The sequence below is a fragment of the Gallinula chloropus genome (assembly GCF_964237585.1).
Source record: "Gallinula chloropus genome assembly, chromosome: 32".
Classification (NCBI taxonomy): domain Eukaryota; kingdom Metazoa; phylum Chordata; class Aves; order Gruiformes; family Rallidae; genus Gallinula; species Gallinula chloropus.
The window spans coordinates 1,706,382-1,722,978 of NC_140117.1; the positions used below are offsets into that span (position 1 = coordinate 1,706,382).

Genomic DNA, 16,597 nt, shown 5'->3' on the forward strand with positions numbered 1-16,597 from the left:
GAAGAAGTCCTCAGCTCGGTGGGGCAACTTGAACTGAAGAAACCAAAATCTGGACCCCCAGCCCTGCTCTGCCACCCATCAAACTGGGAGAACAATGCTGAAAAGCTCGTTGATACCTCGAGTGGGTTTGACCTGAAATCCCCCCATGTTCCTCTCGACCTACTGATGCAGGGCAGGACTGGCTTCTCCAGAGCCTGCAGCAGCCCCACCTCTGTGCAGGGGATCCAAGCGCCCTCTGTGCATCACTCCTGGTAACACCCTCAACCAGCACCAGGCAGAGGAGACGCCTCTTGAAAAGAGAGGGGCATTTTGGGAGGATCCCATGGGAACTGGGAGAGGTTGTCCTCTGAGAAGTCTGCTGTGACTTGTAACTCTATTTTCTTCCTTGCACAGGTCCCCATGTGCATGTGGAAAAAATGTGCAACAGCAGCTCCATCAGCCAGTTCCTCCTCCTGGCCTTTGCAGACACACGGGAGCTGCAGCTCCTGCACTTCTGCCTCTTCCTGGGCATCTACCTGGCTGCTCTCCTGGGCAACAGTCTCATCATCACTGCCATAGCCTGTGACCACCACCTCCACACCCCCATGTACTTCTTCCTCCTCAACCTCTCCCTCCTCGACCTGGGTGCCATCTCCACCACCCTCCCCAAATCCATATTCAATTCCCTGTGGGATGAGAGGGCCATCTCCTATGCAGGTTGTGCTGCCCAACTCTTTTTCCTTCCCTTCTTTATGTTAGGGGAGTATTTTCTTCTCACCATCATGGCCTACGACCGCTACGTGGCCATCTGCAGACCCCTGCACTACGGGACCCTCCTGGGCAGCAGAGCTTGTGTCCACATGGCAGCAGCTGCCTGGGGTGGTGGGTTTGTCACTGCTCTGCTGCACGCTGCCAACACGTTCGCTCTGCCGCTCTGCCAAGGCAACGCCCTGGGCCAGTTCTTCTGTGAAATCCCCCAGATGCTCAAGCTCTCCTGCTCAGGCACCTACCTCAGGGAAGTTTGGCTTCTTGCAGTCAGCGTCTCTGTGAACTTGTAGTGTTTTGTGTTCATCGTGGTGTCCTATGTGCAGATCTTCAGGGCCGTGCTGAGGATCCCCTCGCAGCAGGGACGGCACAAAGCCTTTTCCACCTGCCTCCCTCACCTGGCTGTGGTCTCCCTGTTCATCAGCACAGCCGTGTTTGCCTACCTGAAGCCCCCCTCCATCTCCTCCCCACCCCTGGACCTGGCAGTGACTGTTCTGTACTCGGTGGTGCCTCCAGCAGTGAACCCCCTCATCTACAGCATGAGGAACCAGGAGCTCCAGGATGCGATCCGGAGCGCGGTGCCACGGACATGTTTCCAGCAGTGGTAAAGTTCCTGCTTCTTTCTCCAGGGTGCTCCAGGTGTCTTCCAGAGCAGTTTGAGCTTGCTGTCTTCTCCTTATTGTTATTATAATTACTTCTGTGATAATGGTCCTACCAGAGTGTCAATGTTCCACCTGCTTTTGCCAAGGCACGCCCCTCTGGAGCCTCTATAAAGATGTTAGAGCGTGGGTCAGAGCTGAACCTCTCGCAGCATCTCTGTCATCAGACAGGATCTCCTCTGTGTCATGTGTTAACAACGGGTTCATCTTCCAACAGGCATTCCAAAAGTAGGCATCACCAACCACGTTGTGGCCAGGACAGTTGCTCTGCACACCTGGAGTGTTGTTTGCTCAACACCTCTTGGCCATGCTGTGACTGTTAAGATTCTGGACTCCTCGGTGTCTAGTGACGCTGGAGGTGATGGCTGGTGACACTGAGTGGCATATCCGTGGCTGTCACACACTGGAGATGGCAGATGACATTTACAAGGGGAAATTGGAGCTGCTTGGAGATGCTGCACATGGGTCAGGGCAACCCCAGCACAACAAGAGGCTGTGCAGGGGCTGAGAGCAGCCTGAGGAGAAGGGTTTGGGTATTGGTTGATGAGAAGCTCAACCTGACCCATCTGTGTGTGCTGGCAGCTCAGGAAGCCAACTGTATCCTGGGCTGCATCCCCTGCAGCTAGACCAGCGGGTCGAGGTGGGGGATTCTGACCCTCTGCTCTGGGGAGACCCCCTGGCAGCGCTGCATCCAGCTTGGGGTCCCCAGGACAAGAAGGACACACAGAGCTGTTGGAGTGAGCCCTGAGGAGGCCACAGAGATGATCCCAGAGTTGGAGCCCCTCTGCTCTGGAGCCAGGCTGGGACAGCCCAGCTGTCCCAGCCTGGAGAAGAGACTGCTGCTTCTGGAGAGACCTCTGACTTGGGAGACCTCCAGTCCTTCAAGAGGCTCCAGGAATGCTGGAGAGGGGCTGGTGACATGGGCAGGGAGGGAGAGGCCCAGGGAAATGGCCTTCAGCTGCAGGAGTGCAGCTGGAGAGGAGCTGGGAGGCAGAAATCCTTCACTGGGAGTGGGCAGGCCCTGGCACAGGGTTCTCAGAGAAGCTGGGGCTGCCCCGTATCCCTGTCAGGGTTCAAGGCCAGGTTGGATGGGGCTTTGGGTACCCTGGGGTAGTGGAGAGTGTCCCACTGTCGTGGTTTCACCCGGCTGAGGGCCAAGATCCACGCAGCTGCCTGCTCCTTAAAGGAAAAGAGCAGGTTAAAGGGAAGGGGAAGGGGGGTGAGAAGTAAGGGAAGGGAAAAGGAAGAGAAAGGGGCAAATAACCCCAAGATCAAGAAATTAAGAGGCCCGTGGGTTGGGATAAGGATAGTTTACTAAGATAACAGAAAGATACAATGTAACAATACTAACAGGACTTCAAAGCAAAATATATGAAGCTGTTGATACACAATGCAGTTTCTCACCAAACCACACAACTCAGGCCGTGCCACCCAGAGCCGTCCCGGAACCCGACCGTCCCCCAAGAACCGCGCGTCCCGGAGCCGCCCCAGGCCTTCCTCCCGTCAGCCCCCGATATCCTGGGCAGGACGTAACTGGCGTGGAATACTCTCTTTGGCCCGTTTGGGTCACCTGTCCTGGCTTCGCCCCTCCTTTCTCATGAAGAGCTGAGAAAGTCCTTGACTGTCTGACAGCAACTAGAAACATCAGGGTGTTATCAGCACTACTCCCATCTTACTCTCAAACACAGCATTCATCTGCTGTTACAAATGAAATTAACTCCATCCTGACCAAAACCAGGACATTATCCACCCCTTATTCCATACCATTTACGTCATGACCAAATCCAACCATTTCTTGTTTCAGACACACATATATGTGTGCACACATGTATACGCACATATGTGCATACAGGTATTATTCCCTTAGTCTATGGACCATTCTTCTGAGCGAATGAACATTTAGTCCATGATGATCTTCAGGCTTCATTCGTCGTAACAGTCTCTCATGGTGTCAGTATGCGTCACTGGATCGTTGCATGCTGCATCTCAGGCTCTCGACCAATACATCTGACATGGTCCATGTTCATAGTCTGTGAATCAAAGACGTTCATTTTCAAAGGGAAGGAGGAAAAAGTTATTGGAACACTAGGTCTTGGTCCCGTCATCATGGCACTCTTCCTTCATTGACTTGTATGACTCCGGCTGTAACTCCATTGGTACAACATACAACAACATACAGCAATAATAGCAATAATGAATGCACAGAGCAATTATTATAATACAATTTCTACCTTATTAATTATATTGGCTATTCTCACCTAAAATCAAATTCCTTTGAGGTACACATCGAACTTCTCCATTCTTCTGCATTACCCACCAAGTACAACCAGGTCCTTGAGCAAAAGCAATCCCAGACATGGGTTTACCTTTGCCTGAAGCAGGGATGACCCAAACCGTCTTCCCTAATATACTTTTCATATGCACCACTGGGACTCTGTCTCCTTCCACAGTACGTGGAAATTTTGACTGGGCAGGACCAGCTCGATTGGTGGATCCTCTAGAGTTAACTAACCACGTGGCTTTGGCTAAATGTGTATCCCAGTGTTTGAATGTTCCACCACCCATCGCTTTCAAGGTAGTCTTTAAGAGCCCATTATATCGTTCAATTTTCCCAGAGGCTGGTGCATGATAAGGAATGTGGTACACCCACTCAATGCCATGCTCTTTTGCCCAGGTGTCTATGAGAGCATTTTGGAAATGTGTCCCGTTGTCTGACTCGATTCTTTCTGGGGTGCCGTGTCGCCATAGGACTTGCCTTTCAAAACCCAGGATTGTATTCCGGGCAGTGGCATGGGGTACAGGATATGTCTCTAGCCAGCCGGTGGTTGCCTCCACCATTGTAAGCACGTAACGCTTACCATGGCGTGTTCGTGGGAGGGTGATGTAATCAATCTGCCAAGCCTCCCCATATCTGTATTTCATCCACCGGCCTCCATACCAAAGTGGCTTTAACCGCTTCGCTTGCTTGATTACGGCGCACGTCTCACATTCATGGATAACTTGTGCAATAGCATCCATGGTTAAGTCCACCCCTCGATCTCGAGCCCATCTATATGTTGCATCTCTCCCTTGATGACCTGAGGAATCATGAGCCCATCGAGCTAGGAATAATTCACCCTTACGTTGCCAGTCTAGGTCTACTTGAGCCACTTCAATCCTAGCAGCCTTATCTACCTGATGGTTGTTTTGATGTTCCTCCATGGCCCGACTCTTAGGCACATGGGCATCAACATGACGTACCTTTACAACCAGCTTCTCTAACCGGGCAGCAATATCTTGCCATAAGTCAGCAGCCCATATGGGTTTGCCTCTACGCTGCCAGTTGTTCTTTTTCCACTGCTGCAACCAACCCCACAGGGCATTGGCTACCATCCATGAATCAGTATAAAGGTAGAGCATCGGCCACTTTTCTCTCTCAGCAATGTCCAGGGCTAACTGGATGGCTTTCACCTCAGCGAACTGGCTTGATTCACCTTTTCCTTCAGTAGCTTCTGCTACTCGTCTTGTAGGACTCCATACAGCAGCTTTCCATCTTCGATGCTTTCCCACAAGGCGACAGGAGCCATCAGTGAAAAGGGCATATTGCTTTTCATTCTCTGGCAGTTTGTTGTAAGGTGGGGCTTCTTCAGCCCGTGTCACCTCCTCATCCTCTGGTGACATCCCAAAATCTTTGCCTTCAGGCCAGTCTGTGATCACTTCCACAATTCCTGGGCGATTAGGATTTCCTATTCGAGCCCGTTGAGTAATCAGTGCAACCCACTTGCTCCACGTAGCATCAGTGGCATGGTGTGTAGAAGGGACCTTCCCTTTGAACATCCAGCCCAGCACCGGCAGTCGGGGTGCTAGAAGGAGCTGGGCTTCAGTTCCAATCACTTCTGAAGCGGCTCGAACCCCTTCATAGGCGGCCAGTATTTCCTTTTCTGTTGGAGTATAATTGGCCTCAGATCCTTTGTAGGCCCGACTCCAAAACCCCAGCGGTCGACCTTGAGTCTCCCCTTGTGCTTTCTGCCAGAGACTCCAGGTAGGCCCATTCTCTCCGGCTGCAGTGTAAAGCACATTTTTAACATCTGTCCCTGTCCGGACAGGCCCAAGGGCCACTGCATGGACTATCTCACGTTTGATCTGCTCAAAGGCTTGTTGTTGCTCAGGGCCCCATTGGAAATCATTCTTCTTCCGAGTTACGTGGTAAAGTGGGCTCACAATGAGACTGTAGTTTGGGACATGCATTCGCCAGAAACCTATAACACCTAAGAAAGCTTGTGTTTCCTTTTTGTTGCTTGGTGGAGACATAGCTGCTATTTTATTGACAATGTCCATTGGGATCTGACGACGCCCATCCTGCCATTTTATTCCTAAAAACTGGATTTCTTGCGTAGGTCCCTTGACTTTATTTTGCTTTATAGCAAAACCAGCTTCTAGAAGGATTTGAATTATCCTTTTTCCTTTCTCAAATACTTCCTCTGCTGTATTGCCCCATACTATGATGTCATCAATATACTGCAGGTGCTCTGGGGCTTCACCTTTTTCCAGTGTAGTCTGAATCAGTCCATGGCAGATGGTGGGTCTGTGTTTCCACCCCTGGGGCAGACGATTCCACGTGTATTGGATGCCCCTCCAGGTGAAAGCAAACTGTGGCCTGCACTCTGGCGCCAGTGGTATTGAGAAGAAAGCATTTGCAATGTCAATTGTGGCGTACCACTTAGCTGCCTTTGACTCCAGTTCATACTGCAGTTCCAGCATGTCCGGTACAGCAGCACTCATACCTGGAGTGACTTCATTTAGGCCACGATAATCCACTGTCAGCCTCCATTCTCCATCAGACTTCCGCACTGGCCATATGGGACTGTTAAAGGGTGAGCGAGTTCGGCTGATCACTCCTTGACTCTCCAGTTGACGAATCAGCTTATGGATGGGGATCAGGGAATCCCGGTTAGTACGGTATTGTCTTCTGTGCACTGTCGTTGTAGCAATTGGCACTTGCTGTTCTTCGACTTTCAACAACCCCACAACAGAAGGATTGTCAGAGAGTCCAGGCAAGGCACGCAATTGCTCAATTTCTTCTGTCTCCAAAGCAGCTATTCCAAAAGCCCATCGGTACCCTTTTGGGTCTTTAAAATACCCTCTACGGAGATAATCTATACCCAAAATGCACGGAGCTTCTGGGCCAGTCACAATTGAGTGTTTCTCCCAGTCCTTCCCAGTTAAGCTCATTTCAGCCTCTAACACAGTCAATTGTTGGGATCCCCCTGTCACTCCAAAAATGCTAACAGGTTCAGTCCCAATATGATTCGATGGCATTATTGTACACTGGGCACCAGTATCCACCAGAGCCTTGTACTCTTGTGGGTCTGACGTGCCAGGCCATCGGATCCACACAGTCCAATAAACACGGTTATCCCTCTCCTCCACCTGGCTGGAGGCAGGGCACCTCTATTGTTGCTGATTGTGTTGGCTGTTCACTGGTGCAGCGTTCTTCCTGGCAGAATCGCGTTGTGCGATCCTTTTACCTCGCAGCTCATTTACTCGTGCTTGAAGGGCTGAGGTGGGCTGCATACCCCACTTCATCATGTCCTCACCATGGTCACGCAGGTAAAACCACAGCGTCTCTCGCGGTGTGTACCTACTGTATCCTCCCTTCTGGGATGATGGACGCTTTCTCCCAATAGCTGCAACATGGCTGCATACGGGTTGGGAGATGGACACATTTTCGTCAAGTCGCTTGACCAGTTTCTCTACCGCTGCGATCACAGAGAGAGAAACATTGTCCTGATATCTCCGAAGGTGGCCGGACACCTCAGATACGGTTGGTGGATATGTATCACTCCAGTCCATTGTTGCCAATGAATTGGTGTGTCCTGCTGGTGCACTTCGTACAACCTTACGCCACATATCTGGGGTGCACAGGACGTCATCAGGATCAGAGGGAAGCTGTGGGTTGTCCAGATCATAATAAATTACCTCCCGTACAGCTAATTCTCTCAGGTGCTGGATAACTGCCTCTAGGTTGTTACACTTGGGTGTTTGACATGTAATGTATTCCTTTATGGGATACCTTTCCCTCACACTTGACAGTAGTCGCCTCCAGAGGCTGAGGATTTCAGGCTTTTCCCCAATTGCCTTATCAATGCCTCCTTCTCTAGCTAGGGATGCCAACTGCTTGGCCTCCCTGCCATCTAATTCCAGACTACTGGCCCCGTGATCCCAGCATCGGAGCAACCAAGTGATGATGTGCTCACCTGGGCGGCGGCTGAAATCTTTTCGAATTTCACGCAGCTCACTCAGGGACAGGGATCGTGTGACAACAACCTCATCCTGAGATGGTTGAGATGGAACAACCTTATCCCGGGATGGTTGAGATGGCTTTGCCTTATCCTGAGATGGTTTGGATGGCCCTGCCTTATCCTGAGATTCATCAGATGACCCTGCTTTATCCTGACCTTCATCGGGTGGCCCTGATTCAATTTCATCCTCATCCTCATCCTTCACTACAGGAACAACTTTCTTTGTGTATTTCCTCTTTCGTACAGGAGCAACCGACACTGATGTGGGTTGATTTTTTGTTTTACCGGCAGTATCTGCTGTAGGGGCAGCAGTAGCTGCAGCATCAGTTGGACAGGTTGCAGTAGCCACAGTTCTAGTCGTAGAAGTTACAGTGGCCTCAGTGTTAGTCCCAGTGGTTACAGTAGCTGCAGTGCCATTCATAGGGGTTGCAGCAGCTACAGTGCTAGTCACAGAAGTTACAGTGGCCTCAGTGTTAGTCCCAGTGGTTACGGTAGCTGCAGTTTCTGCTGGTCTGTTTTCCTTCCTTTCCCTCTGACACTGCTGACTGCTATCAAGCAGTGTTTGGTAAATAGTGGCCAGGGCCCAGCACAGTGCAGTAAGCTGTGCATCTCTGGGAAACTTACGGCAATTTTTTTTCAGATATGCAGCCACTTTATCAGGGTCCTGTAACTGTTCGGGAGTGAAACTCCAAAACATTGGACGTGAGAAAGTGCCTAGGTAGTTGCCCATACTCTGCCACGTACCCTGCCACTCGTGATTATCTGGCCTCGCAGAACACTCTTGAGTGGTATTCATAAACCTTTGCTTCATATTGAACAAAAGCAGAACCATATTCACCAAACATAACAACAGCAAAATGCTAGTTTGAATATTCCAGGGATATTGGAAATTTTCAAAAACTGTTACCAGAGCTGTTGTATTTAGCCCAAAGGAAGAGAAAGCAGCATAGATATTTCTTTCTGTACTCCCACCATACCAGCTGCCATTATTAATCCCTCCCTGTCTAAAGAATAGAGAGGGCAGAAAAATCTTATACACATACCAGCACAAGTTCACGATCATCGATATCACTGTATCATAAACTGTTTTCATAAAATACACCAAGATGAGGTACGGGAACGAAAACAGGAGCTGCAGTCCCAGGATGTTAAAGGATCCTGCTAGGATTGCATACAACAGACGGTGCTTTTGCTGCCACAGCTGTGAGCACAGCCTTGAAAGTAAATACCAGAGCATCGTGACCAGAGACTGCTTAAATCAAAGTACTTATCACAACTTTGACTTAATTACAATCGGGTCAGGGTCAGATCTACCGTTATCCCAACCTTTCGAGCCCCACGTTGGGCGCCAAAAAGACTGTCGTGGTTTCACCCGGCTGAGGGCCAAGATCCACGCAGCTGCCTGCTCCTTAAAGGAAAAGAGCAGGTTAAAGGGAAGGGGAAGGGGGGTGAGAAGTAAGGGAAGGGAAAAGGAAGAGAAAGGGGCAAATAACCCCAAGATCAAGAAATTAAGAGGCCCGTGGGTTGGGATAAGGATAGTTTACTAAGATAACAGAAAGATACAATGTAACAATACTAACAGGACTTCAAAGCAAAATATATGAAGCTGTTGATACACAATGCAGTTTCTCACCAAACCACACAACTCAGGCCGTGCCACCCAGAGCCGTCCCGGAACCCGACCGTCCCCCAAGAACCGCGCGTCCCGGAGCCGCCCCAGGCCTTCCTCCCGTCAGCCCCCGATATCCTGGGCAGGACGTAACTGGCGTGGAATACTCTCTTTGGCCCGTTTGGGTCACCTGTCCTGGCTTCGCCCCTCCTTTCTCATGAAGAGCTGAGAAAGTCCTTGACTGTCTGACAGCAACTAGAAACATCAGGGTGTTATCAGCACTACTCCCATCTTACTCTCAAACACAGCATTCATCTGCTGTTACAAATGAAATTAACTCCATCCTGACCAAAACCAGGACACCCACAAACCATGATAACTATTAATGTCTACAACAGGGCAGTAATCCACCCAGAAAATGCACCAAAATGTTTCCAAACCAGGTGTCTTCATCTCCTGGAGGTTTTCCCGAAGAGGTGGTGACACATTAGGAATTGCATTCCTCCCCCCATTGTAGGTCCTCAGCACCCAACGTCCCTCAGACACCTGGTCAGGTGCTCCAAGCATCTCAGCCTGGGCAGGAGGATGCTCTGCTGGCAGGCGAGCTGAAGGTCTTGCCTGGGAGCTGGGGCCCAGCGACTCTTCTGGGCTCACACTGCCCTCTCCTGACAGTTCAGTGTGGAGACGTCCTCAGAGCTCCTTCAGCACTGAGACATCGAGTTACAGAATCACAGAATGCTCTCGGTTGGATGGGACCTTTGAAGGCCAGCAAGTCCACATCATGTCGTGTCATGTGTTGTGTCCCATCCCCCACCCTCAGTGACCATGGACACCTTCCACCACATTATGTTGCTTGGTGCTTCATCAAGCCTGACCTTGAATGTCTCCAGGGATGGAGCCTCCATCACTTCTCTGGGAAAGCTGTGCCAGTGTCCCACCACTCTCAGAGGGCAGAACTTCTTCCTTATGTTTCATCTAAACCTTCCCTGCTCTAGTTTAAAACCATCACCCCTCATCCTATCACTCCCTGCCCTTGGGAACAGTCCTTCCCAGCTTGCCTGTAGGTCCCTCCAGGGACTGGAAGGAGCTGTGAGGTCTCCCTTGAGCCTTCTCTTCTCTGGGCTGAACAGCCCCAACCCTCTCAGCTGCCTTTGTAAGAGAAGTGCTCCAGCCCTCTGATCATCCTTGTGGCCTCCTCTGGACCTGCTCCAAGAGGTCCATGTCCTTCTTGTGCTGAGGGCTCCAGAGCTGGACGCAGCACTTCAGGTGGGGTCTCAGCAGAGCAGAGGGGGAGAATCACCTTTCTCGAGCTGCTGGCCACACTTCTGCTGATGCAGCCAGGATGGGACTGGCACATCACTGGGTCATGCACCCCAAGTCCTTTTCCACAAGGCTGCTCTATCACATCACCCCCCAGCCTGTATTGGTAGTGAGGTTTGTCCTGACCCAAGTGGAGGACCTTGTTGAACTGCATGGGGTTTGGCTGAGCACATCTCTTCAGCATGTCCAGGTCCCTCTGGATGACATCCCATCTCTCTGGTGTGTTGCCCTTCCGCTCAGCTTGGTGTCATCTGCAAACTTGCTGAGGGTGCACTGGATCCCACTGTTGATGTCATTGATGAAGGTATTAAATGCCACTGGTCCCAGTACGGGACCCTGTCGTGGGTCCAGGAGGGGAATGGGCAAGGTGGAAAGTTGATTCTGGTTGAGTTTTTGGGGCACTTGAGTGGGTGAGGAATACTTTGTGCTCTGGTTCATGTGGCTTTAGAGTTCTGGGTCATAAGCTAAGGGACAGGAGTGGTTGGTCAGTCCCCAACCCTGGGGTGGCTGCAGGGATGCCAGCATCCCACTGGGATGGAAGGCTCTGGGGTTTGGGGACCACTGGGCTTGGCCCAGGCATTGGGAACCTGATGGAGGGGAACATCTAGGTTCTACTTTAGAGGCTAAAAAGCCTCTTAGTTTCATAGAATCATCAAGGTTGGAAAGCACATTCAAGATCATCAAGTCCAACCTTCAGCCCTACACATCTGTAACCTCTAAACCATCCCCTGAAGCACCATATCTACATGGTTATTGATCAGCCCAAGGGATGATGATTCCACCTCCCTGGGCAGCCTGTTCCAAAGCTTCACTGTTCTCTCAGTGAGCATCTCTCAGTCTCTCAGGCCCATACTGGATGAAAGGATGGAGTGACACCAAACTGGGAGGAGTGCCTCACATGCCTGGAGGCTGTGCTGTCATCCAGCAAGCTCTGGAAAGGCTGAAGAGCTGGACAGGGAGTGATCTTACTGAATCCAAGGAGGACAAGTGCAGGGTCCTGCACACAGGGAGTTATACCCCCCAGCACCAGGACAGTTAGGGGTGACCTGCTGGGAAGCAGCTCTGGGGAAAAGCCCTGGGAGTGCTGGTGGGCACCAAGCTGACCATGACCAGCAACGTGTCCTCGTGGCCTAGAAAGCCAATGACATCCCGGGGGGTATCAAGAGAAGTCAGGGAGGTTCTCCTGCTCCTCTGCTCTACCTTGGGGAGGCCTCATCGGGAATAGTGTGAGCAGTGCTGGGCTCCCTGGGGCAAGAAGGACAGGGAGCTCCTGGAGAAGGGACAACAATGGGCTATGGAGATGTTGAGGGGACCAGAACATCTCAGACAGAGAGAGGCTGAGGGATTTGGGGCTGTTTAGCCCAGAGAAGAGAGGATTGAGGGGGATCTTCTCAATGCTCATAATGCCACTCTACCACTCTCCTCCTAAGCAGGACAGGGAAGAGAAAATATATATTGAGAGTCTTATGGGTCGAGATAAGGGCCATGAGAGCGTTCCACAATTAGCATCATGGGTAAAACAGACTGAGCATGGGATAAAATGCATCTAATTTATTAACCCAATCAAAACAGAGCAGGATAATGAGAAATAAAATCAAACATTAACACCCCTGTCCTCACACTTCCCTTCTCCCCAGGCTCAACTTTATTCATGATTTCTGTCCTCCTCCCACTGAGTAACACAGGGGGATGGGGGGAACAGGGAATGGGGGGTTGTGGTCAGTTCATAATGCATTGTCTCTGCTGCTTCCTCCACATACTTCCCCTGCTGCACTGTGAGGTCCCTCTCACAGGAGACAGTCTTCCACAAACTTCTAGAAACATGAGTCCTTTCCCACAGGGCTTTAGCACTTCCCCAGCTGCCCCAGCGTGGGTCACTTCCATGGGGTGCAGACCTTCAGCATGAGACTGCTCCAGCCTGGTTCCCCAAGGAGTCACAAGTCCCCCAGCAAACCTGCTCTGGTGCAAGACTCTCTCCACGGTCCTGCCAGGAGCTTGCTCCAACATGGGCTTTCCACAGCATTGTTCAGGTGTCTCCAACTGCTCCAGCATGGGGTCCTCCACAGGCTGCACATGGGATCTCTGCTCCCCATCATCTTCCATGGGCTGTAGAGGGACAACCTGCCTGGCCACGGTCTTCTCCAGGGGTTGCAAGGGAATCTCTCATCTGGAGCACCTCCTGCCTCTCCTCGTTGACCTTGGTGGCTGCAAAGTTTCTCACACCTTCTCACTCATTTCTCTGGCAGCAAAACGCTGACACTTGCTGGATTTTTCCTTAAATACGTTATCACAGAAGCACTACCATAGTCACTGATTGGCTTGGTGTTGATCAGCAGTGGGTCTGTCCTTGAGCTGGCTGGTATTGGCTCTATCAGACCAGAAGGAGGCTTCTAGGAGCTTCTTGCAGAAGCCACCCCTGTGGTTGTCCCCCAAACTTTGCCTCACAAATCCAAAACACAGGAAAGCCAGGCTTCAATAGTCACAACAGTTGCTCCAGAAGACAAAAGTCATAAATAATGAAGGTCCCATTTTCCTCCTTCCTCTCAGCTTTTATGGTCGAGCAGACACCACATGGTTTGGAATATCACTTTGTTTTTTGGGGTCAGTTGTCCTGTCCCCTCCCAAGGTCTTGCCCACCCACAGCCTACCAGAAAGGGGGATGCTGGAGAGACAGCCTGGATGCTGGGCCAGCCCCACTCCCCAGCAGCCAAATCCCTGAGCTGGTACCAACACCATGCATAATCCCAGTGCACAGCATGGCCAGGGCTGCTGGGGGAAAATGAACTCCACCTTCAGACCAAACTCAGTACTAAACATGACACCACACTGGGTGCTGGGAAGAAATCCAGCTCTATCTCATGGAGAATGAGCACAGCCCATGATCCAAAGCTGGGAAAAAAGCACAGGAACTGATGCTACACTGCTGGCTCTTCCTCAGCCAGAAGATCCACCAGCACAGCGCCGTGTGCTGGCACAGTGTGATCAGCTCTCTGCAGGCAGCTCCTGGTCTCTCCATCTGCTGAGAGTGCAGGTGCCACATCCAGCTGCCCCGGTCGCTCATGGAACAGTAAGACTGTGATCACTGCAAGGATGGGAGGAAGAGACAGTGTCACCCAGGGAAAAGACCCTGTCCCCAACCCTCTGATATGGTTGTCTCAGTGTCCCCCACCAGCAGCCCAGTGTCGCTCTGACCATGGGTCTCAAGGGGGAGCACAGAGAGCTGGGCCTGCCCCATCCACACCCCCAGTCCCATGTCATCCCTTTGACCAAGCTGCCAGAGCTCCCATCTGTATCTATGGGGGAGAAACAGCTGTGAGCTGCCACCTCGTGCTCGTTGTGGGCACAGTGCACATAAGAGAAGAGGGGAAGAGACATCAACATCCACTGTGTGTAACCATCAGGCTTGGGAGCCTCCTAGAGCACTGCAGCTGGTACCCACAGCCACTGCCAACCCCTGGGCTCTGCCTTTCTCCCACACCCTGGGGCTTTACCTGATCTGCGCTTCCAGATGATGAATCCAGTGATGGCAACGACAGCCAGGATGGCAAGGGGAACAAGTGTCCCCAGCATGATGGCTGATGAGTTGGACTCTGGCTCTGAAGATGAGCAGAGCGGTGAGAAGGGGAAGGGAACCCCCCCAGTCCACCCCTCCACATGCCCAAGGCCACCAGACTCAGCCCACACAAAGACCCCAGGCTCAGCCAGGCTGGCGTGCTCCACACGGCACTGGTACTTGTCCTGCTCCCCAGGAGGAGCCTCGATGGACACCCAGGTGTAGTAGGTGCCGTCGCTGTTGGGCACGATGCTGCCCCGCTGGGTCTCCTGGTCCCTGACCTCACTGTCCTTCAGCCAGCTGATGGTGATGGGCCGTGGGTAGAAGCCGTAAGCGCGGCAGTGCAAGGTCAGGAACCCCTGGGTCTCTTTCTTCAACACTCGGACCGTGGGGGGCTCTGGGGAGGGGGTGGCAGTGAGGGCTGGCACACACATCCACGCTGGCCCCTCCCCAAGGTCCCCATCTCCCCTCACCTTTCCTCTCCAGCACGGCCTGCCCATAGCTCACGTATTGCCTCAGTGACTCGAGGCAGATGTTCTCCAGGTAGTGCTTCCAGCGCTCAGCAAGCAACCCATCCGCCTCCCACTTCCTCTTGGTGATTTGTGCTGCTGGATCTGCCGCAGTGAACGTCATCGTGTCCATGTCGAAGGCAATGAAGTCCCTCCCGTCGTAGGCATTCTGCTCATACCCCCTAATGCTGCCATCCTCCAGGAGGTCACAGCCGTACATGCGCTGCAGTGTGTGAGCCCCTGAAACACAACCAGGCAGATGGGGCTGAGGGGCTGCTGCAGCCCTGGGCCTTCAGTGGGGCAAGGGCCCCTGGCAGCACCCCACGCTCCAGCCCTGTGTGAGCCCCAAATAAATCAGGCACTGACACAAGAGCTGCCCCCATCTTGCCCAGGGCCCACAGCACTTGGGGCATCATCTAAAGCTGTGACACAGACCCCCTGAACCCAGGGCATGGCTGGGCTTTCACCCAGTCCCACAGCACCCTGTGACAAGAAGGGAATGGGACAGGGTCCTCAACATTGTGGGGGCAGGGACATGAGGTGGGATGGGTTGGGGGACCCCCTCTGGCTCTGGGGTGGGGGATACAATGTACCATAGGAAGGGTGAAGGGTTAGGACACGGGGTGGGAGTCCTTCTATTTTTGGCGGTCTATACTGTCCCAGGAATGGTGAGGGGCGGGATGTGGTGGCCAGGCCTGGGATGGGGTACAGGGCACTGTGCAGGGGGGGATGTGCTGGGTTTGGGGAGCATCCCGAGCTCTGGGACAAGGTACCCCCTCACGCAGGGAACCTGCTGACAGTGGCACTGGGCAGGGCAAGACAGGGGCGGCCCAGACTGGGGCAGTAGTGTGGGGCAGGGAAGAGTCTTTTTCCATGGGAGCTCTCCTGTCCCACAGAGCGCCATCCCAACCCACACTCACTCCTGCTCTGGTTGTAGCGCTCCCGCAGTATGTCCAGGCCCACAAGGTAAATCTGCTGATCATTCTGTCCGCTCTGGGTCTGCTGGTCCCAGTACTGCTGGTCCAGGTTGGCCGCCATCCAGTCTGCCCGGGGCACCATCCTCCTCGTCTCGCTGTCGTAGCGCATAATGAGGTTCCCGTCCACGTACCCCACGGACACAAACTCTGGCACCCCTGGGCTGGGCTCCGACACTGCAGTGTAGAAGTAGCGCAGGGAGTGGAGCTCTGCAGGGACATGGGGCACAGTCAGGGTTGTGGGGTGCAGGGAGCCACGGTGCCGGGGGCATGGGACTGGTGGGAGTATGTTGGGGCGGTGAGGCGTGCCCAGGAGGGGGTTCTGCTTCCTGGGAAGAGAAAACCAGGGGATCACTGGTTTCAGTGACAGGGGTCTCAAGGAGAAGCAGATCTGGGTCTGGGGGTGGGTTGGAGTTGGGGAAGGCAAAGCCGGGTCAGATGGGGAAGTGGGGGGAGCATTCTGAGGGGGCCCAGTGTCCCGTGCAAGAGACTGGTGGCTCTCTTCACCCGGGGTAGTTCCCGGGGCCCAGGGAAGGGGGACCTGGAGTGGTCTTGGTGCTCCGGGGTGAAGGAAGGTCAAGAGGGATCCCGGCGCCCAGGGAAAGGGCTCCGGGTCCCTGCCCGCACTCACCGCACGTCTCCCCGATGAGGAGAACCAGCAGCAGCTCCAGACCCAGCGCCCAGTCTGGGCCCACCGTTCCGCTTCGGGGTCTCATGAGGCAAATGAGCAGAAAGAGCCCCACTCCAGGACAGACCTCATCGCCAGCCCCACCCCGAGCCCCGCGATTGGCTCCACCACCACTCATCCACCCATCCACCAATGGCAACCCGAGACGCACCTGACAGTTCCCGTCTCTGCTGTTTGGCAAAAGTGAAAGTGAAAGTGCTGAAAGCAGTGCAAGGGGAGGGGCGGACACAGCCCCTCCACCCCTTACCCCATACCCTCAT

General features: G+C 53.0%; 1 protein-coding gene and 1 pseudogene across 2 annotated transcripts; one reads left to right on the forward strand and one right to left on the reverse strand.

Annotated features, from left to right (window-relative positions):
- The first annotated feature begins 416 nt into the window (after nucleotides 1-416).
- Nucleotides 417-1,352, forward strand: LOC311202940 (olfactory receptor 14C36-like; annotated as a pseudogene). Its single transcript has one exon. The product of its transcript is annotated as an olfactory receptor 14C36-like (transcript).
- A 12,176-nt stretch (nucleotides 1,353-13,528) lies between these two features.
- On the reverse strand, nucleotides 13,529-16,365 carry LOC311202941 (class I histocompatibility antigen, F10 alpha chain-like; the record flags this gene model as incomplete). Its single annotated transcript, XM_084277585.1, has 6 exons — nucleotides 13,529-13,695; nucleotides 14,105-14,209; nucleotides 14,336-14,563; nucleotides 14,640-14,915; nucleotides 15,596-15,859; nucleotides 16,281-16,365. 6 exons carry the CDS (start codon nucleotides 16,363-16,365, stop codon nucleotides 13,529-13,531), a joined length of 1,125 nt encoding a protein of 374 aa, XP_084133711.1.
- Nucleotides 16,366-16,597: the final 232 nt, after the last annotated feature.